Consider the following 22858-nt stretch of genomic DNA (forward strand, 5'->3'; position numbering starts at 1 on the left):
GATGGAGATGTGTCAGGAAGCTTTGTCTCAATGTTGTCTGTGTGGTAACATTGACTGTGTATTTCATAATCCATATGTCTGTAAATAGAAATATATGCAACAAGCCTGGTGTGCCGTTTGGAACAAACTGAGTTTCAGTTGTCAGTGCTAAATGAGGAACAGTCATTGCAACCCCCACTTGGACAACTGGTTAACTGTGTGACTGAGGACTGTATGTAAATGTAGGTGATTACACCCCACTGGGGGCCAAGAGGACAGCTGGTCTGAATGAGGGCAGACCAGCACAAACAAGATCATATTAATTAAACTGACTTATTAGATAAAAGGATTTAAATGTCATTTAGAATGTCACCTGATTATGCAATTTGGTAGTAAAATATAGACAACTCCACTTTGGGTTAATGCTGAATATATATGTAACTCATTACATTAAAGGTACAAATTTAGAAAAGGTTTTAGTGTTACTCATCAAGAAGCCACAGATCCCCTGGACTGAGAAGACCACAGCCCAAAGGAGGGGGCCATGGCCCCCCTCGGTTGCTGTAGGAGCCCACACGAGGAGGAAGACAGGGGGCGGACCGCCCCCCAGAAGACAAACCTGATTGAGAAACACACTTTGAGAAACACTGGTCTACACAACGACTTCCACTATCGGTCAGAGTCCTGCCACCTTCAGAAGTTTTCTGATGACTCTGCGATAGTGGAATGTATAAAGGACGGTGACGAGAGGGAATACCGGGAACTGGTAGTGGACTTCGTCACATGGTGCGATAAAAACCACCTGCAGCTAAATGTGGCGAAGACCAAGGAACTGGTTGTGGAGCTGGGGAGGAGGAGGAGTGCACCTGTGACCCCCGTTTCCATCAGGGGAGTTGATGTGGACATGGTTGAGGTGTACAAATATCTTGGTGTGCACATCGACAACAAACTGAACGGGTCTAAACACACAGAGGCACTGTACAAGAAGGGCCAGAGCCGACTCTACTTCCTCAGAAGGCTGAGATCCTTCAATGTCTGTACACGGATGTTGAGGATGTTCTATGAGTCGGTGGTGGCGGGCGCCTTCTTGTACGCTGTGACCTGCTGGGGCAGCGGACTGAGAGCAGGGGACACAACCAGGCTGGATAAGCTGGTCAGGAAGGCCAGTAGCGTGGTTGGGGTGGAGCTGGACTCTCTAGCGAGGGTGGCGGAGAGGAGGAGCCTTGCTAAGCTCCAGGCCATCAGGGAAAACCCCTCCCACCCACTATACACAGACTTGGCTGACAGGAGGAGCATGTTCAGTGCTAGGCTCACACTACCCAAATGCAGCACTGAACGGCACAGGAAGTCCTTCATTCCAACAGCCATCAGACTATACAATGCATCACTGTGCCTCACTGCATCACTGAGCACAGAGAGGCAGCTCCATAGTGGCGACTAGCGGCCTCCAGGCTCCACAACAGGGGGCAGCGACTGCTGCCAGACATTGACCTAGGACTAATAGGAACCCAAGGAGGACAATACACTACCTGATGCATACTGCACCTTATGTGACACTGTGAATACTGTGAATATATATTTCAGTTAGTTAGATAGTTAATTATATTGACCAATTTGTTTACACTGCTTGTGTTGTTTTTACTACCTGTACCCCCCCCCTTCCCCCATGCTCAGTATATTTGTACTGTATTTATTTACTGTATATTTTATTCCATTTTATTCTATTTTACTCTACTCTTATCCTAGGCAACTTGATTTGATTTGTGTTATTATTCTAATTCGTGACCTGTCCTGTCTAAATGTTTAAATGTTGAGCGATTTGCAGTGTCAAATTTCCCATGGGATAATAAAAGTATTTCTATTCTATTTCTATTCTATTCGAATACAACGGTACGTTAACCACTAACAAATGCACATGCAGAACTTTTTTTTGCGTGCAGAATTTAATTCAAAACTCGATTATTTCATTTCAATATAGAATATTCGTTGAGAGCCCTACAAGTACAATTAGTTAATGCACACTACATCACCCCTGAGTGGAACATGGAAAGCCAAACTTTCCCCCACTGTACCGAAAACCCGTACTGAACCGTGAGTTCAAAACCGAGGCACGTACCGAACCGTGGTTTTTGTGTACCGTTACACCCTAATATGCCCCAATCTGTTAAATTAGTTTAATATTGCTTTGTGGTGGAATTTCCCTTTAAAGGTTTATGACTCAGAATTGGTATCTGCGCTCTCCCAAAGTGTCTCACCAGCCTGGCGGTGTAGCGCAGTACTTGGCCATCATTCTTCAGCTTCATCTTTTCCTTCTTGCAGGGCTTAGGCACAAGGCACAGACAGTTCTGCAGAGAGTCCTCCAGTGAACCAAAGCCATTGTAGGGAGGAACCACCTGTCAGGTTGGGTCACACAGAGAGGAGCGGAAAGGAGAGGAGAGGAGGGTAAGTGACAAGCACTGCACATTTTTATTTTATTAGTACATTGGTGCAAGTCACATCCCAATTACAATTTTTTTATTGTATCAAAAAGCATAACAATTTATCAAATTCAAAACGGTCAAAATAGATATTAACATTTGTAATCGCCAGAGAAATCCAATTGTTTGCTATTGCTTAGCTGTTGATGTCTTGATTACTTTGATACATAACAATGTTACAACTTACAGCTAATGTTGGTCAAGTGATAACGCTGCTTTAGGTTTAGCCAACATGGTCCAGTGCTACCATTGAAGCCATCAGCTAGCTGTAGCAGATTTTTCACGGCACAGCCCAGAAAGGCCCTGAAGCTGTCTAGAACAGTGTTTGTCTGTCCATCGGTATTTCTGTCTGTCCCCACAGAAGTAGACCCAGGGGCGGACCTAGCACATTTGGCACCCTAGGCGAGATTCACCACCATTTTTTTTATGGCTTTTGCCTCTTCGTAGTTCTCTAACGTTAGTCTTTCTTTCCTCAACGCTCAATTCTATAAACACTTGACCGATACCCATCAATGCACAGCGCTCTAGCATGTTCTGACTGTGAACACCTAAAGCTGAGGCTCAGACCGACCGACTGTTTTAGATTTTTGGCTCATTTCCCCTTATGTTAGAATTTTTTTTATGTAAAAATAATGGTTGCAGATATAGAGGGGGGCGCCAAAACTGCAAAGAGAAAAAAATAATTAAATACATTTTTTTAAAAATAAAATAAAAAATAAAATATTTTTTTTAGTTTTTTTTTTTTTTGGCGCCCCCCTCTGGGTGGCGCTCTAGGCGACCGCCTATATCGCCTGTAGGAAGGTCCGCCCCTGAGTAGACCAATCATAATTTATGATTTCACTGACATCACATGCTGAAAATTAGACCAATTAGAGCTGATGGCACGTGCTGAAACAGCTATAGCCCAGCCAGACAGCCAGCTAGCCAGCTCTGAGCTGCCTATCAAACCATGACAAGAATTCGTTCCATTCATAAACACAAATGGGATAGAGATGTGCTCGACAATGGTTTTGTATGTAAGAAACATACTAGCTACCATTCACTAATGGTTCTTATTATGGACCATTAGTGAACGGTAGTATGGTAGTAATGGTAGACTTAGTATGGAGTATTGTATATTTGTACAGGGTAGGTTCAAGTTCTTTATTGTCAAATACACAACAATACAGGGGCATTGCAGGCCATAACATTCTTGTGTTTCAAGCTCAGACTCAACAGTGCACAATTAAGAAACAACAATGAATACAAGGTTATATATATTGGTACGTGGGGTTGACTTAGGATAGAGTCTGTATATTATATCAGGGTGGGCTGTACATACGCGCATAGTTATATTATTGATAGAGTCTGTATATCAGGGTACACTGTACATATTAATACATAGTGATATTATTGATAGTCTGTAACTCTATATTATATCAAGGTGGGCTATGCATACATACATAGTGATAATATTGATAGAGTATACATGTCACCCTATCCAGAGATTAAGTTCAGTTTAGACCTTTATTTTTATAATTTTTTTTATTTTTCTTACTATATTTCTATTTATATTATCCTGCTTGTAGGCCCCCTCTCTCTCCCCTGTTGCTGCTTTGACACCCACATTTCCCCATGGGGATAAATAAAGATCTTTCTTTTCTTATCTTATCTAACACACATAACCTCTTTGAAAATAGAAGTAGATAAACATTAACCTTGCGCTAATTGAGGTTAGCGTTGCTAACATCAGTGAATGTTTACTACTAATATTTATGCTACATGTCTAGAAAGGCTTTCACAAACCATAGAATACAGGGAATCATCAGGACGGCACTCAGATTACATCATGACAGCTAACCGAAATACTGAGTAGCAAACATTAACTGATGTTAGCTATGCTAGTCGTGATTAGCGCTTTGCTAAAAAAATCTATTTCTGTTTGGATGTCAAAGGGATATGGCAGCTTATCTAATGTTAGCTGCTTCATTGTTACATTGATTGCCTGCCCCCATTGTTAAGACTATCGGTCTTGTTTAGGGTGACCTGACATCCCGGTTTGTCCGGGACTGTCCTGGTTTCAAGCTTTCTGTCAAATCCCGACAAATATCTGTAAAACATTAAAATGTCCCGGTTTTCAACAGACAGTCTGCTAACGTTAGCTGTCATGCCATAAACTATGTTTGTTGGGTTTTGGGAGACAAAATGTCCTTTTTCTGTCTGCTGAGGCACTGTCCATGGTGTTGAAAGGTGTGCTCGTGTGTTAAGCATTGAAATAATTGTCCCCCATCCTGATGAAAATGCAGATGGTAAGTGCATAATGTAAGGTTATCCTATAACCCTAGTTATATGATACTGGCTGAGCGTCTCGCTCTGCCTTCTGAGATAACCCATTATCTCCAGCACCTAGTGTGATCCGGGGAACAAAACAAATGCACCCACTCACCGCCTCACCGCCTCACCGCCTCACCCTTCCCAGTTCAATTTCCATAAGCGGAAAACATCCAAGGGACCTCAGGGCGCTAAGAGCGAGACACTCAGCCAGTATCATATAACTAGGGTTATAGGATAACCTTACGTTATATATCAACTGGCCTTGCATCTCGCTCTGCCTTCTGAGATAGAGGGCAGAGCGGACGCGTGGCCCGACAAATGCACCCCCTGAGGGCCCGTAAGCCCCAGCCAGGGAGGAGGGGAGTCCCGTCCACCCGCCCGTCCTAACGAAGGGGCAACCAGGCACCCCTGAACGCACAGCGCACGCGGGACCACGTGTGACACAGCACCCCGCGGTCCACACCCACACACCCCTGCTAGCACACCTGATGGCGGGATGCAGGAGAGGTCCCGGACCTCAGGACCGCCTGGGAGACAGAACCCCCAGTCATATCCATGAGGTAAAACCTAACGAAAGGACTCGGGAGGACCAGGAGGCCGCAGCACAGATGTCCTCCACAGAGGCCCCCCCCTAACAGGGCAGCAGAGGCTGCCACACCACGAGTGAAGTGCGCCCTGACGCCCCCGGGGGGAACCTGTCCAGCCAACGTGTAGCAAAGGGCAATGCCCTCGCACAACCAATGGGACAGGCACTGCTTGGACAGCGCCCCACCCGCGCGAGGGCCACCGTAACAAACAACGGTTGATCGGAAGGCCTGAGACCCTGGGTGCGACTAAGGTAAACCCCCAGTGTACGGACAGGACACGACAGGTGAAGGCTCGACTCCAACCCACTAGCGTGAGGAGGATGAAACGCCTGAATCACAATATCCCTGGAGCGAAAAGAGCTCCGGATATTCTCTGGCACGAAGACCGGATTAGGCCTCATAGTCGCCCCACTATCGGCCCAAACAGACAGGCACTCAGGCCGCACCGAGAGAGCACATGGCTCACCCACGCATTTAGCGGAGGTGCTGGCCCAAAAAAGGAACGTGGTCGTAAGACAGACGATCCAACGGCGCCTGTTCAAGAGGCTCAAACGGGGCCCCCAACAGCCTTTCCAGAACAGTTGGAGGTCCCGACTCGGAGATAGAGAACGTTCCACAGGCTTGAGATGCCGTGCGCCAAGCAAGAACGTCCCACGAGAGGGTGGCTGAACAATGTTCTGCCCCCCACTCTCGACCATACGCCACTTCCCAGCGTAAGCCGCGGTAGTGGACGGGGCGCACGCGTTCCGGATGGCGTTAACCACAGAAGAGTCAAGACGCATCCCCACCAGATTCACCCTTTCAGCAGCCAAGCCTAGAGGCTGCCCCAGAACAGGAGGCAGAAAAGAGTTCCGCGTGCTGTCCGTCATGATCAAAACATGCTTGCCCACCACAAGGTGGCCTAGCCGTTTGAGGACCAGATGGACTGCCTTCAATTCCAACACATTGGAATGTAGTGCAGACCGGGCAGCTGCGCGGTGTGGGGTGTGGGGAGGCGTGGAGCCCAGGTCAAATACCACCCACGCCTCCGTGGACAGACCAAGGTCCACCCACGGAGAGGGGAGCCCTGAGGAGACCCCTCCCCTCCTCAAGGGGAGATTGCTCCAACCAAGATGCCTGTGAACAACCGTTGACAGCATCTTAGCCCTCACTGCGGTTATAGCTTGCAGCTGGGTCAAAAACTGAATAACCTCAAAAACTTGCGCGATGGTTGACGTCGGCTAGCCCTAAGGCCCCACCACCGACAAAATGTTTGACAGAAAAGCAGCCAATTGAGCAATGTTGTTAGTTGCTGCTAAATTCTGTACCGCGGCAGTATAAGCTTCAACAGCCCACCAGCCACCTGCCGGGCCGACTCGCCTCTTGGCCTCGGCCGGGCGGGATACCGTTCCACCATGTCAGGGCAAAGGACCGATGCCACCTGCACCACTAAGCACGGAACACCAGTGGCGGCTGCTGACCAAAGTCTATTACTAGTGAAGCACTGCTCCACTAGTAGGCATGCAACAACCTCCCCTGCAGTGTGCACCTGTGACGGGACAAATGAATGAATGAACGAAAAACTCTATTAAGAGGAGGGAAGAGTAAAGACAGCCCCGGCGGGGTACATGGGAACGGCGCCCCAACATTGTAGCATTAGCATTAACTGCGCACTAGGATACTTGGAAAAACATCTCAAAAGTGAGTCATGATGACCACGTTTATCCAAATATCCCGCCCCCTGCGCCAATACATCACTCGGGCGTCTCACGAGACAACAAGCAGTATTCCCCATGCCAGTACCAATGCCTGCTAGCGCAGGCCCTACCTGGGCGCGACATAGCTCGACTGCTAAACATCACGCAAAGTCCATCGGTCCACTGTCAAGCGACGAGGAAAAAACACAGGATAGGACCGCCGTGCTGTGGACGTGCCGAGAAGGATCCGGGGGCTGGCGCACTTCTGGCGAAGCCCAACATTGCGTAATTTTTCTCCACCAAACAATCTCCAGTTCAGAAGTGCATCTGAGCTGCTTCCGCGTTGGAAACGAATAAGGAAGGGTGAAGCGTGACCACTTCCGGCGTGATATAGGGGACGCATGGGAGTGGCGTGGTCACGTGCAAGTGGGTGCATTTATTTTGTTCCCCGGAGCACACTAGGTGCTGGAGATAATGGGTTATCTCAGAAGGCAGAGCGAGACGCGAGGCCAGTTGATATATAAGTGCATATACATGTGCATGAATGTGCGGTACACTTAATACTTTGAGTGCCAGCCACGGCATAATTCGTTATTTCATGCCAACCGTTGAGTGCCAGAAACAAGATATGCCGTTTTTTTTTATCGTTATTTTTTTTATTAGCGATTTCATATTTCATCAATCTAGCCTCACGTTACCACTGGCACTCTCTCTGAGCTCGAATTGGGAAAATACCGCCCCCTATCGTCTCTCCGGATGGTACTGCACCCCATTGGATTAGACTGAATGAAACGCATGGGAAAAAAATTGTCCGGATTCCACATTTTACTTGTCAGGCAAGTAACCGGAGATGATCCGAGTCATTGCCCACCATCAGCGTGGAATATATGTTTCCAGTACCCAGCGTTGGATCAATAAACGCGATCGATATTTGGAATGGCGATCAGGAATTGGAATAATCTTTTTGGAGAACATCTGATCTGAGGTAAGGAATCTATTTTACCAGTATTGGGATAATCAGAGCTGTTTTCACCTATATATCAACGTGTCCCATATGTGTGGCTGTGAGCATGGGCGGAGTTTATGGGGGTTCAGGGGGTGCATTGCACCCCCTGGTGGCCGGGGGTGAAATTGCCTTTTTTTTTTTTTTTTTTTTTTTTTTTTTTAAATCAAGATTATTTTTATTTTAATAAAATTATAATAATTGTGAGAAACAAATCTGAATTCTATTATGTTTTGTTTTACAATACATTCATTTTATAGTAGTAATCATGTCACATTATAAGGCGAACCTTCTGTAGTGTGGCAGTGAAAGCGTTAACGGCAACGCGCGGCCAGCAGCAGCAGCGCGATACAAAGCCACTTATTCTGAGATGATAATTAATGTATCTGGATAACCAATGCACGAATTTTGTCGAGGCAGGTAGCGTTATTTCGGGAAAATTGATATCTATAGCCTGGTATATTTTTCGTCCACGAAAAATGGAGGCTGTAATAATTATTATTGCTCGAGAGTCTCTATGAATAATAATAATTAGAGCCTAAGTCAGTTAAAAATGATCCCCCGTAGTGCTGTGTGTGTGAGTGTGTGTGTGTGTGCTGCTGTACTACCTAAATAAAATAAAAAATTAGGGGTTAGGGCATTGTAAAAACGCTAAAATAATAAAATAAAGGTCAAAAAAAATCGCGCGCGCTCGCTGCGCGTGCGCGCGGGTATAGTTCGCCAAGCAGTCGCACCCCCTGGCGTCAAGTTCAAACTCCGCCTATGGCTGTGAGTGTGTGATCAGGAAATAAGAGAATCGATTTTTCAGCCCGCTTCTATAGCGTGCATAAGTAAACATATACTATCGGATAATCTAGCGTTTATTTTAAAACGATTCATAAATAGGCCGAAAAATGACAACGTGTTTGTGTATTACAGTAAAGTGCGATTCCTGCAGAATAATTTTTTTTTCTGAAAGTTTCAAAAAACGGTATAAACGGAAATGAACTGATTAAAAAACAATCCGTTTCGACAATGTTGACTGCAAACAAGTCATTGATAAGCGACGGTCGTATTAGACACATAGCCATAATTTAAGATATAGTTTATGCGTTCACAAATGCGAGTGCTCTGTCATTGAATAGAGCAGTGGCATTCAACGGGGTAAATAGGACACAGAGGCTGGCACGGAAAGTGTTAAGGGTCCTTGTTTGGGGGTTTGAAACGTGGTCACCCATGCCTTGTTTCTTTTCAAAGCGACCCACAAGCTAGCAATATGTCTCCAGCGACCACATAAGTCTCCAAAAGTTGTTAACATTCTGATATAGTCTATCGGGTGAAAACCTTGCCAGACTATGCGTGTGTTTTTCTCACCCTCTTCCTGTCCTGCAGCAGCACGCTGGTCTTCTTGGGCTCCACCACAGGCTTCATCTCCACAGCCGGGTGGTTCTTCTTGTAGTAGGTCTTGGTGAAGGCGTCACAGTCGTACAGAAATAAGCACCGGCCCAGCAGTTTTATAGTCTCCCCGACCTGGAAGTCCTTGGGGGAGTAATACTCCTGCACTTCCTGCTGGGAGACCTCCAACACACAGCTCGGGAAGGACTCTGGAGAGAGGAGAGATGGAGAGGAGAGAGGAGAGAGGAGAGGAGAGAGAAGAGAGGGGGATGATTAGATTACATTAGATTCAAATGTATTGTCATTGCACAGCAAAAGTACAGTACAAGTAAGAGTGCAAATGTAACAGTAAAGTGCATTAACAATATACAATGTACAAGTGATTAAATGTGATATATAAAACAAGCTACTGGTAATATATGCTAAACTGATATATGTACAGTAGTTATGTACAGTGTACTAATATATATACTCTACTATGGTAGTAAGCACTACAGCCCATCTCTCTCTCCCTCTCTCTCTGTATGTTCAATGATTTGAAGTAGCGTTACACTATAAAAACGAACTGGATATTTGATGATAATAAATATTTCACTTCATTAGCAAAAATATTTAACAATCCTGATTCCTGAGCCTATTTTATTCAAAAGGAAGCCTATATAGCGTTTATATATATATAATTCACTTCATTAACAAAAATATTTAACAATCCTGATTCCTGAGCCTATTTTATTCAAAAGGAAGCCTATATAGCCTTTATATATATATATATACATATATAAAAACATTGTAATCGCATCTCCTGTGCTGGCACAAGCACTACCATAGTGTGGAGTGGAGAGATAACACACAATATAATAATTCATGGATATACTAAAAAGCTATTTATAATCTTTGGCTGGTAAAAAATCTCTGGCTGGTCGTTTTTTCAGCATAGCTGCCTACAGGCATGGATACATTCAAGTCAAGTCAAGAGTTTTATTTGTCACGGCATACAAGTATACAGTGAAATGCGGGGGGTCTTGCCCACAACGATTGTGCATAATACAATAATAATAATATAATAAGAATCCAATAGAACGACATTGTGCAATAATACAAGTAATCAAAGTAGGGCATATCGGTATATGTACATTTTTACAGAGCATGGTAAGACATGCTAGGTCCTGTGATAGTGCAATACACTGTTAGCTAAGGATGAGGCACTGGGTCTTTATGTACACTGCTATACAATGCGTGCTGTCAATCGATTAAAATATTTAATCGCGATTAATTGCATGATTGTCCATAGTTAACTCGTGATTAATCGCAAATTAATCGCATTTAAAAAAAAATTATCTACCTTAAACGGATCTTTTTCAAGTTACAAGTTTTAATACTCTTATCAACATGAGTCAACAAATGCTTGCTTTATGCAGCCATTTAACACAAAAGGATGACCCTCATGCATTGCAAATTTGCATCAAATTCAAAACAGTGATGCACAAAATAACTTAAAAGAAAATTATAATTTAAAACAATGAATAAAGTGTGCATGAAATAATAGGGGAAGAAAACGTTAGGAACTTGTTACATTCACCCACACAAGGGCTGAGTAATCACACAGCCCCCCCCCTCTCTCTCTCTCTCACACACACAATCTCCCAGCTCTCTTTGTCTCTTGCCCCTTCCTCATCTCTCTCACCCCCCTCTCTCTCTATATCTCACACACACACACACACACACACACACACACACACACACACACACACACACACACACACACACACACACACACACACACACACACACACGCACACACACACACACACACACACACTTCAGAAACAAACATACTGTAGTATCAATGAGCATCAATAATACACCTGAGTGAAGTCTAGTAAAAAAAGAAAAAAAGAAAAAAGTTAAAAAAGAAGTTTTCTTAAAAGTTAATCGTGAGTTAAAAAAAATAGTGGCATTAATAGAATCGGGCGATAACGCGTTAATACCGCGTTAACTTTGACAGCCTTATATATTATACAATCTCAAGTTATACTATTTTTAAAGTGACCTTTCCTTTTGTAAAGTGACCATAAGTGTGAGCGTGTGCAGCATGAGTGTGTGTGTGCTCATGTTAAAGTGCATGGCTGCTAGTGTGTGAGCGTGTACAGTGTGTTGTGTGTGTGCTCATGTGTGCTTGTGTGTGGAGAGTTCAGTGTTCAAGGCTCTGATGACCTGGGGGAAGAAGCTGAGCCTAAGTCTCTCTGTCCTCGTTACTGGTGTTCGCAGGCGTTTGCCTGACCGCAGCAGCTTGAACAGGCTGTTGGGGTGGTGAGGGTCTTTCATTATTCTGCAGGCTTGGATTTGCACCTCTTGTTATATAGGACCTGCAGCCGGGGTGGTAGTGCAATACCCGTAGTACGCTCGGCTGAGCGTACCACTCTCTGTAGGGCCTTCTTGTCCTGTGCCGTGCTGTTTCCATACCAGGCAGTGATGTTTCCAGTCAAGATGCTCTCTACAGCTCCGGAGTAGAAGGACTGGAGTATCTTCCCCGATACTCTGAACTTCCTTAACTGTCTCAGGTGGTAGAGGCGCTGCTTCGCCTTTTTTACGACTGAGTCTGTGTTGTCCATGTCAGATCCTCTGAGATGTGGACCCCCAGGTACTTGAAGCTGCTCACCCTGTCCATGGTAGCCCCGTTTATCCTCAGTGGTGTGTGTGTCCCCTGCTGTTTTCTCCTAAAATCCACGATCAGCTCCTTGGTTTTACCAATGTTCAGGAGCAGGCTGTTGTCCTGGCACCAGCGTTTCAGTACCTCAACCTTTTCGTCGTTGTCCGAGATCAGCCCCACCACCACTGTGTTGTCCGCAAACTTCACTATGGAGTTGGAGCTGAACTTGGCCACACAGTCATGTGTGTGTAACGGAGGTACCGCAGTATATCCACAGTCACGATGGTACAAGTAGTTCAGTGGCTGTGGATGGTAAGCGGTACTGCAAGTAAACTCACTCCCCAGAGGCATCCAGACCCGGAAGCAAGAAGTGAATTCACTTCTTGGTATAGTGGTCTGTGATACCGCCCGCGGCGTGGGAGATCGGGGTTCAACTCCCACTCAGGGCGATCCCTTAACAGGGGTCGAATCAACAAAAACACAACGTAAGTAAGATCACACCGGTCACATGTGGTGCCGTGACCCGGATGCCCTGGGTGGAGTGTTTAGGGGGTGAGTGTAACAGAGGTACCGCAGTATATCCACAGTCACGATGGTACAAGTAGTTCAGTGGTTGTGGATGGTAAGCGGTACTGCAAGTAAACTCACTCCCCAGAGGCATCCAGACCCGGAAGCAAGAAGTGAATTCACTTCTTGGTATAGTGGTCTGTGATGCCGCCCGTGACGCGGGAGATCGGGGTTCAACTCCCACTAAGGGCGATCCCTTAACAGGGGTCGAATCGACAAAAACACAATGCAAGTAAGATCACACCGGTCACATGTGTATAGTGAATACAGCAGGGGGCTCAGAACACAGCCCTACATTACATTGTATGTAATGATAAAAAAAATTCATAGTAAGAGGCGGGTATTATTTCAAGATAATAAAGTAGTGAGAAATAATGAGTCAATAAATAAAAAGCAGTAATGGCATGTAGGTTACTCACCCTACTCATGTACAGGTGCAGCTCAATAAATTAGAATATCTTGGAAAAGTCAACATATTTCGCTGTATTGATGCAGTCATTTGTGCAAAAGGAGCCCCAACCAAGTACTGAGTGAACATGAACATACTTTTCAGAAGGCCGACATTTCTATATACAAAAGAAAAATACATCTATTTTTATTTTTTTATTGGTAATACAGAAGTTTGGGCTTTCATGAGCTGTAAGACATAATCATCCAAATTAAAACAAATAAAGGCTTGAAATAATTCACTTTGTGTGTAATGAATCTATAATCTATGAGTTTTGCTTTTTGAATTGAATTACTGAAATAAAAAAACTTTTCCACGATATTCTAATTTATCGAGCTGCACCTGTACAGTAAGCATCCACACTACACAGCATTTATAGACATAAATAAACTTCATGGCTCATCTCCTACTGTGGGTATTCAGTATGGTGGTGTCAAAGAGGCAACTACCCATGTGACCTGATACTAGTAAAACATTTAGAAATATTAAATTGCAAATAGAATGAATTGTTGATTTTTCGGGTAAATTAAACAACAGATAAATCCATAACAAAATAATCGTTAATGACAGCCCTAGCTATCATACAGGTATGAAAAAACGAAACAGTAGTAGCCAAACGTTACACCATAAAAACCGAACTGGATAGTTGATGATGATAAATATTTAACTTACTTCATTAGCTGAAATATTCCAAAATCATTAAGTCACAAGCACCAACATAGCGTTGAGTGGAGAGATAACACATAATGGTAAATGGTGCATTTATATAGCGCTTTACAATTTGTTCCTCACATTTTACCCGTTAGTGGTGGTAAATCTGGTTCATTTTATGGACTCGGGTTAGTCTGAGTCACTCACTAAAGCGATCCGGTTCACTTGAGTTACTGAGTTTTTCTTTGGTTGTTTTTGTAGTAGTAGGCGTTTTTGACAGCATGGGGAGTGCCGTTTTTCGACACTGATGCCACTTTTCTACCCAAATTCTACTTGCACTTGGCGGGTAGGCGTGTTAATATTAAGCCCTGCTTGTAAAATTCTAGGTGGAATATCTTCTAGTGCGTGCCAGGTAAACTCTTACTTGTCTTATCATTGTTAGATCAGTGGTTTCCCAGCCACATAAGGCAGAATCTCCAAATTCCTTTTAAGAATCCTACTGTCATGTCCCCTGTCTCCTAGTCTCGTTGTCTCTGTGTGGGTATGTGGGGCTAATTGCAGGATTGGAACCTGGTGTGGAGGCAGGTCCCAAAACATCCACAGCTGCTGGCGATCACCAATCACCTGGCTACTACTGACTGACCCTTTAAGGCCTGACCATACTGCGTCTATTCGAATACCAACCGGTTCATGCTTCCGCGTTCGCGTTTTGCGAATCTGATTGGCCACTGCCGTTTCTGGTGCGATCTGATTGGCCACGGACGTTTCTGGTCATGTGACATGTGCGCCCAATCGTGTGACGCGCCCATTTCCGCCTCGACCAGCAGCAAACTACCTAACGCCTAGTTTATCACTGGTTAAGCTTAGGCGACTCTGTCGAAGTTGGTTAAGGTTAGAGTTTGGAATCAGGGCTGGCGTTCTATCGCCATGCTCTAAGACAAACTCTAACCTTAACCAACTTCGAAAGAGTGCCTAAGCTTAACCGGCGAAAGAACTTGCCGTCACACGATTGGTGCGACCAGAAACAGCAGTGGCCAATCAGATCGCAAAACGCGAACGCGGAAGCATGTGCTGCGCATGTGCCCAGCTGTCATATTACAAGCATGGCGCCTGCTGGGAAAGCAACATGGTCCGTGTACGTTTTGAATGAATGAATGAATGAATGAATGAATGAATGAATGAATGAATGAATGAATGAATGAATGAATGAATGAATGAAAACGTTATACAGATTGCAGAATGGGTACAATACAGTACGGCTCAATACACACAATTGTTAAGGGGATGCAGACCAGAGAAAGACGTTTGTCTTGTTTACATCAGGGTCCCCCATTTTCAATTCATAGTGAGTATGCTGCGATCGCGGGGAAACAATTATCGGATCAACGCAAGATTGATAACATATAGTCCTTACCTTGTCTATGTACTGCAAAAAGAATAATCCAATTATCTGATCGCCATTCCAAATACTGATCGCGATCGTGTGTCCAACGTTATCCAGCATTGCACATGAACGGGCGGGCGGGGACCCTCGTCGATGCCATCCCTATAAGCGCTTGTTTTGCCGGAGTGTTTAGACCCCACCCCCACGCCGCAGCTCGGCCGATAAAACAAACCACATAGTTTCAAATGGAGTGCAATAGCGGCCACAAGTCGTTAGGCGGCGGTATTGGCCGTTTGCGATCTCAGAGCCATTCCCAATGATAACATCAGGCTGGATGGATGAATTATGAATGGATATAGCGAATAGAAGAAATAACGATTAAAACCCGACTTTTCTCGGGTTTGGCGCTCAAGCAATGGTGAGTTAAACCCGACTTATCTCGGGTCTGGCGTCCATTGTGTTAAGCAGTATTGTATATCTGTATATCTTGTATCATAAATGTCTGGATGTAACAGTACTGTATATCTACTCCAGTGCCGTCTGACATATTCGGCCATCAGACGCTGCTTGCGTGTAACGGAGATGTATCTGTTATTTATTTATATTTAGGCCTACTGGACATTTTTGTTGACATAAGTAGAATTTTTGTTTTTGTTTATTTATTAAGTTAATATAAACCGTGTTTCAAACGTTTTTGAGGTTGTTAAATACACGCTTTTGATTTCTTTAAGTGGCAAGTGACTTTTTTTCGTTGTCCACTTATTTCTCGCCGGATACAATGTCAATGTTGAGATCACAATATCCCGATTCCGAAACAAAATAAGGCGAGTCCTTATCACAAACTGTTCGCAAGATATTTAATGTTTTGCTAAACATGTCTAGTGTTGCGCCCGGCTTCAGTTAAAAGCCAAATTGCATTCTAAATTTAGTTAATAGACGCCAGACATGAGGTCTGCACCTGATGTGGTCTGATGTTGTGGATAGTGGAGGATGTTGGTATCACGCGTGAGTGGTCCCAGGATGACCTAATAACTTAACATTATTAGTTGAATAGTTACTGTACTACAGGAATCATTTGAATATGTGAGTTACATGAATATAGCCCGTGGACACAGACATTCATACGCATTAACAGCTCTGTCTTTTAATTAGAGGTGGGCATAGATACATTTTTTTAATCTAGATTAATCTATCTGCAATCCTGGATTAAAATGTCTAAAAAAAAAAAAAAAAAAACCTGCCGAAGGCATTCAAAATATGTGTGTTCTACCCAAATAATGACCAGAAGTAAGTCCTTACTTTTTCTTTCCTCCTTATGTTTCTCAGGCCAGGTGGCCCATTACACCATGAGCCCATCTCCCGTTTCCAAAATGCATTACAGACTGTTTGAAAAAGCTGTTTTGCTATGATAATTGGTAATGAAATATCAAAATAATGTTCAATAAGATGTACTTGTGTTTAATAAGTTGTTTTATTCAGAAGTTAACACAAATAAATAATATTACCAGTGCAGTACAGTATCTAGCAAACTCTCAGGAGCAAAACAGAAAGAAGCATTTCAAACTTGAACTATGGAGTTGCTCAGTGGCCAATGGTGTCAACTGTGGTTGTACTGGGCAGCTCCCAGGTGTGAATGGAACTGTGTGAATGTGAAGCAGGGCGTTCCTGAAAAAGAGCATCTGTGCTCAGCGAACCTACCCTGGGTAAATAAAGGTAAAAAAAAAAAGAAAAAAAGGTAAAACAATTTTTTTTTTACTTTTTTTTTTTAGATTAATGCGTTAATTAAATTATCGCGCGATACTAGTATCGCGTTAACGCAGCACGTTAACGCCGTTAACGGCCCAGCTCTACTTTTAATACACACTTATATCATACAGTAATGTTAAATAAGATATTGAAAGATGAAGGATGAAGTTACAAATGAAAAGGGGCAAAAGCACTTACTCTTTGACAATTCTACAGCGCACAATGGGTTTTAAACTGATGTCAAATCGGAGCAAGAAAAGCTGAATCCGCTTCAAGAAGACTCACTACATTAGGTATAATAATTACAACAATTGCATTGTTACTGTTCACATGTGATGCCGTCAGTCATATATAAAAGGATACAGTTTGAATGACCTATAGAGAAACACATCGTTTCTCAATCGTCCTGTCTGCTCGGTACCGCTATGGTATTTGAGATATCGCTTATCGCCACTTACTGGCCCGGCATGCTTGTTGGAGCAATTTATATGCGTTTATGTGTTTGCGTCTGGATGGAGTTTTATTTTTTTAACGCTGCCGTGTGGACGAGGATATTTTTTTAAACTGAGCCTGAAAATATCCGTTTTGCAAAAGATCCAGATACGTGTGGACATGGCCTTAGATTAATCTGTCTAGTTTAGTTAGGATGTCTATTTGCTCCCATGTCTGCTTTTCTGCAGACATGGGAGAACCTTTTTAACTTGTCTGTCCCAACCGGTCCCATGGAACAGCTTCATACCGCCTTCTCTCTGGCCTGCAGTGCTGAGCCTTACCTGCTCTGCCCTGACCAATTCTGAGTGGTTTTTCCTGCCCCCCGGGGCATAATGCCCTGAGCTATTATCTTGTATCTCATCCTGTATACATACGCTTGCAGTAGTTCTATCTATTACTCAATTTCACAATTTTCTTATATACTTTGATTCTACTGTCACCATGTATTTATTGCTCCATCTCCGCCCACTACAAACATGGGAACACTTTATTTAACCCCTGTGTTGTCGGGCCTTACAAATAAATTTGATTTGATAATACCCAGCTCATACTACAAGACAACGCCAGATTGTATTTTCAGCCTTGTCCTCTTTTGTCTTCAGTCCTCTACCTGGCTCCCCTCCCTGCGCTCCTGTGTATGATCCCGCTTGTCTGACTACGCTTCTCCTGGATTGCCCCTTGAACTGTCTGAGTACCTGGCCTCGTCTATGACCCCTTGCTTGTCTGATTACTCTGTGAATTTTACACACTTGGAACCCGTTCAGTTTTCTGCTCGTCTCTCTGAGTCTTACAGTCAAACCTTAACACCTACAAGTGGATTTAGACCTATGTATAAATCTTGTAAGATTTTGGGGATTCCACCAAACCAAACTCTGACTGAATGTGAAAACCGGCTCTGTGACTCACTGCAGGCCGGCACCATCGTCTTGGGCAGCCTCTGTCTGTGCATCAGGACGGGGCAGGTGTCTCGGCCACTGTTAGGTTCATGGACGTCTCGGACCTCCAAGGTGTTGTCCGCCAGGTAGTACTGGATGGTCACGGACCGAGTCTCCCCGTACAGAGTGTCAGTGTTATCCCACAACGCAAAGAAACGCAACACCTTCAGAGGAAGGGGGTCAATATACAGTAAGTAATCACAATCAGAAACACATTTATTACATAATACAATGAAAGTACAGGTATGTGTTTCTTATACCTCTTTTATTCCTAGAATGTTAAAGGAACATGCCAACATTATGAGAAATGCACGTACCCTCTTCTCCAGAGTCAGACAAATCCATATTTACAAGACCTGGGTCCGCAGTAGGCCTACCCCATATTTACAGGACCTGGGTCAGCAGTAATCCATATTTACAGGACCTGGGTCAGCAGTAATCCATATTTACAGGACCTGGGTCAGCAGTAATCCATATTTACAGGACCTGGGTCAGCAGTAATCCATATTTACAGGACCTGGGTCAGCAGTACACCGTATTTACAGGACCTGGGTCAGCAGTACCCCATATTTACAGGACCTGGGTCAGCAGTACACCGTATTTACAGGACCTGGGTCAGCAGTACCCCATATTTACAGGACCTGGGTCAGCAGTACCCCATATTTACAGGACCTGGGTCAGCAGTACCCCATATTTACAGGACCTGGGTCAGAAGTACCCCATATTTACAGGTGTAAAAGCTTCAAGACAAGATCGTTTGAGAAACATTTGGAATGAGAGGACTGTGGTGTTACCTTACGGTCCAGGGTGAGGAACTGCTCCAGGCAATCGAAGTCAGAGGGCGTGACATAGGACTGCTGGAGCTGGACTTGACGCCGTGTGATGTACGGGTCAAGTGGTGTCAGCTCCGAGTCATTTACAATCAGGCCTTCGCTCTCCATGAATGCCTGTTCGGTAATGCAGAGTGAGTTTTTTTTGCATAATATTCTTAATATATGAATAGTTGTATGCTGCACATCTGCTCTTTTTTTCAATGCACATAGTTCTGTTAATACCTGTAGACAAACAGGCACAATTGGGATGTTTAAATTATTTTGGGGGTATTTCTTAACCATGTTCTATTACACATGGTTATATGACTGTTGTATGACACACAGGCATACAACTGTGTGTCATATAACAGTCATATAACCATGTGTAATAAAACATGGTTAAAAAATACCCCAAAAGTAATTGGTACTTGTGTTCCACTGCTGATAACAACCCAATCCATACCCCCAGGGAATTACTTACAGCACCAGAGAATTATAAGTTAGCAGTCCTTATAAGACAAGGTATTGATATTTTTTCATCTACATCATTTCATGGAGCTGTAATTAACACAAGACAAAGATTCAATCACTGGTGGCCATATTCAAACTCATTTCCTAATTTACTTTTGTTTCAGATAGTTGTACTATTTTTTCAGTATATCCTGAGTAGTCTCCAGGTGTTCAAATCGAGTCTCTGCATTAATAACAAACTCCTCGAGACTGATAATTTTCTCTTCATGCTCCGATGTCAGTTTAATAGGTGACAACTTATTGTAGAGTGCTGTGGAGACCTACTCGCGGACAATATCCCTAATCAAAGTAGCCAATTTGGCGTTGTTTGTCTTTCCAAGTGTAGTCATTGTCTACAGGTGGCAAATTGACATTCTTGGTCGAAGACAAGTCCGCTTATACAAGCAAGAAAGGCATTGTCTGTGCTTTCTTTTCCTCCAGAATTATGTATAAAGCCTTAGAAAGTATATATTCGTCATTTTGTAGTTGATCTGATCGTGGATAAAATAACTCAAATAGTATAAGGGAGCTACGGCAATGAGTATATGCCACTGGAACCGGACAAGATGTTAGGGGCACATTAGTTAAACTCCTGCACTGTTATTTGTTACTTTCACCTATACAAAACATAAATATATTACGTATGGCTATAACATAACATACATTATGTACCTTTTTCTTGTGGTTGATAAGTACTTTATTTACATATTTTAAGCGAGATTGGGCTGGCTGTCAACACCACCATTCCTCCCAGGTGTGAGTCTCCTCATTCACTGCCATTAACTTTGGGGACCTAGTCTAAATATCATACTTCTGAAGTATATACAAACTACTGCTGTGTAGATTTCAATCAAATAGACAATTCTGAATCAAAGGTATGTTTGTTTTAGCATTTAATGCGTCTTTACAGATTTATGACCTTTGAAAAATAAAAGCAGATCCGACCTGTGCTGTGTATCTTTGCCCTGCATGGAATGTTGGGGAGTGATTACCATGGTTACCTGCTGCCTTGCTGGAGGAAAGATTCTAAACATTCTGTGAGAAGTTGACAGCTAGTCAAACTATACCTCAAGTGAGAAATAGTTCCTATTATACTCATAATTTAAAAAAGAAAAGAAAATTACCTTTGGCTCAGAAAAATATATTATGCAGAATCACATTGCTATATTGTTTGTTTATAATTCAGAAGTATATAGACTTGCTCCTCAAAATTTATGGAAATAAATGAGGAGCCTGACACCTGGGAGGAATGGTGGTGGTGACAGTGGATGACAGCAGTGGTCACCAGCTTAGGCTACTTGTAGATGGCTTTAAATAACGGTAAGATGATTTTTTACAGGTTCTACTAAAGTGAAATATCCTTTTAGTAGTTTACCTATTTCCCATAAGCTCCTATCCATACATTGTGTGTTTGTATCTTTTGAGAGAGAGTGGGCGAGACATAGAGGAGCAGAGAGAGCTTGTGTGTGTGGTTTGTGTAGTTACCTTGGTGTAGGAATCACAGTGTGTGATGTGGTAGATGACCCCGTATACCACCAGGTCCATGCCGATGTTAAGGTCCTTCCAGTGGTAGTGGTCTCCTTTGTCATTCTTGGGCAGACGCTGGCGTTTAATCAGCTTGCCCTGGGGAGTCCCAGAGTTCTCCACCATGGGCTCGATCACTAACATGCTGTCATCCTCCAGGTAATAGTAGAGGACCACGTGGCGCACGCAGAGCCGCTCCTTAGGAGAATGGAGCACATCCTGGTGGAAGTAGCCATGGTAACGCAGCACCTGGGGAGAAAAGATACATTTTTGTTGATCAAATTATAGTGTATAATGTACAATATATATAATTATAATATAATTCAGTGACGTACAAAGTAATTTACACTATACAGATACAGCTTAAATAGTTTTTTCCTCAAAAACATAGTCCTCTACTAGACACAGTCCTTTACTGTTTACCACTGAGGGTTGAATGCCTTGCTCAGGGAGTGTGCGGATAGTATTATTCTGCTCATACACATGTTGGGAGTGTGAGTGTGTGTGAATACCTTCTTGTCATACGCCACACAGGCGGGGATGAAGTCTACGGATTGGGCATGGCTGGAGGAGCCGTAGGTCCGGGCCGGCGTCTCATTGGACAGTTTGTTGAGCTCATTCTGGGTCAGCTGCTCCGAGAGCAGAGGAGCCTGTCCGATGCCCACAATGGGCCGAAGGGGCAGGCCATAGCCATTACTATAGGTCAACGTCTGGGGCCGATGGAAGGCTGAGTTCTAGACAGAAGGAATAATAAAATGCATACTTGGTTGAAATTAATCTATGTGGGCTACTAATCAACCAATCCGAATGGACCCTAAACATCTTTGCTCTTCACGATCTCCACTGGCTCCGAGTTAAATACAGAATAGACTTCAAAATTCTACTCAACAACCTGGCTCCCCCCTACCTTTCTGACCTCCTCCAACAACACACCCCCTCCCGACGCCAACTTCCTGTCAACCAGCCCCCAGACCAATCACCGAACATGGGGTGACAGGGTACTGCCCCCTCTCTGTGGAGCACACTTCCAATCCACACGAAAAATGCCCACACACTGCCAACATTGAAAACGGCCCTCAAAACCTACCTGTGCACACAGGCTTTTCCCACCTGAACTGCTGTAATGCTTAATAATAATAATAATAATAATAATAATAATAATAATAATAATAATAATAATAATAATAATAATAATAATAATAATAATAATAATAATAATAATAATAATAATAATAATAATAATAATAATAATAATAATAATAATAATAATAATAATAATAATAATAATAATAATAATAATAATTCAGTTAAACGTTTTTTAATCACTCCTTTCTGATTGACAAGCTAAAGGCAATTGGTTTTGATAGTCTATCAGTGAGCTGGATGCAATCCTAACTGGAAGGCGGGGGGATCGATGGTGGAGGTAAACGGTACCCTATCCCCCCCCCCCCTCCCAGTGAGCTGTGGTGTTCCACAAGGAAGCATACTAAGACCGCTACTGTTCCTAATTTGTCATGTCGTCAGCTTGTGACTGTACTTGTTCCTGTTGGCGGACGACTCAGCCCTGCTGGTCTCTGACACGAACAAGTTACAGGTTGAAAAAACCCTCAGCTCTGAACTAGGCAAAATCTGCATCTGGCTCGCTGATAACAAACTATCATTACACCTGGGTAAAACAGAGTCCATTCTCTTCGGTTCAAATAACAAACTCAGCAAGACCGACGGCTTCT

The 22858-nt window shown here is 43.5% G+C and overlaps 1 protein-coding gene across 1 annotated transcript in view; it reads right to left on the reverse strand.

Annotated features, from left to right (window-relative positions):
- The window catches only part of LOC311246438 (EF-hand domain-containing protein 1-like), a gene marked incomplete at both ends in the record, with an annotated part of 73902 nt that overhangs the window by 32106 nt on the left and 18938 nt on the right, over positions 1-22858 (reverse strand). The window contains 6 exons of the mRNA XM_084336593.1: positions 2235-2372; positions 9389-9618; positions 18254-18446; positions 19077-19229; positions 21090-21377; positions 21641-21862. Coding sequence (XP_084192719.1) covers positions 2235-2372; positions 9389-9618; positions 18254-18446; positions 19077-19229; positions 21090-21377; positions 21641-21862 — 1224 coding nt within the window. The remainder of the gene's footprint in view (positions 1-2234; positions 2373-9388; positions 9619-18253; positions 18447-19076; positions 19230-21089; positions 21378-21640; positions 21863-22858) is intronic.

The sequence above is a fragment of the Notolepis coatsorum genome (genome assembly GCF_963971535.1).
Source record: "Notolepis coatsorum genome assembly, chromosome: 19".
NCBI classification, from domain to species: Eukaryota; Metazoa; Chordata; class Actinopteri; order Aulopiformes; family Paralepididae; genus Notolepis; species Notolepis coatsorum.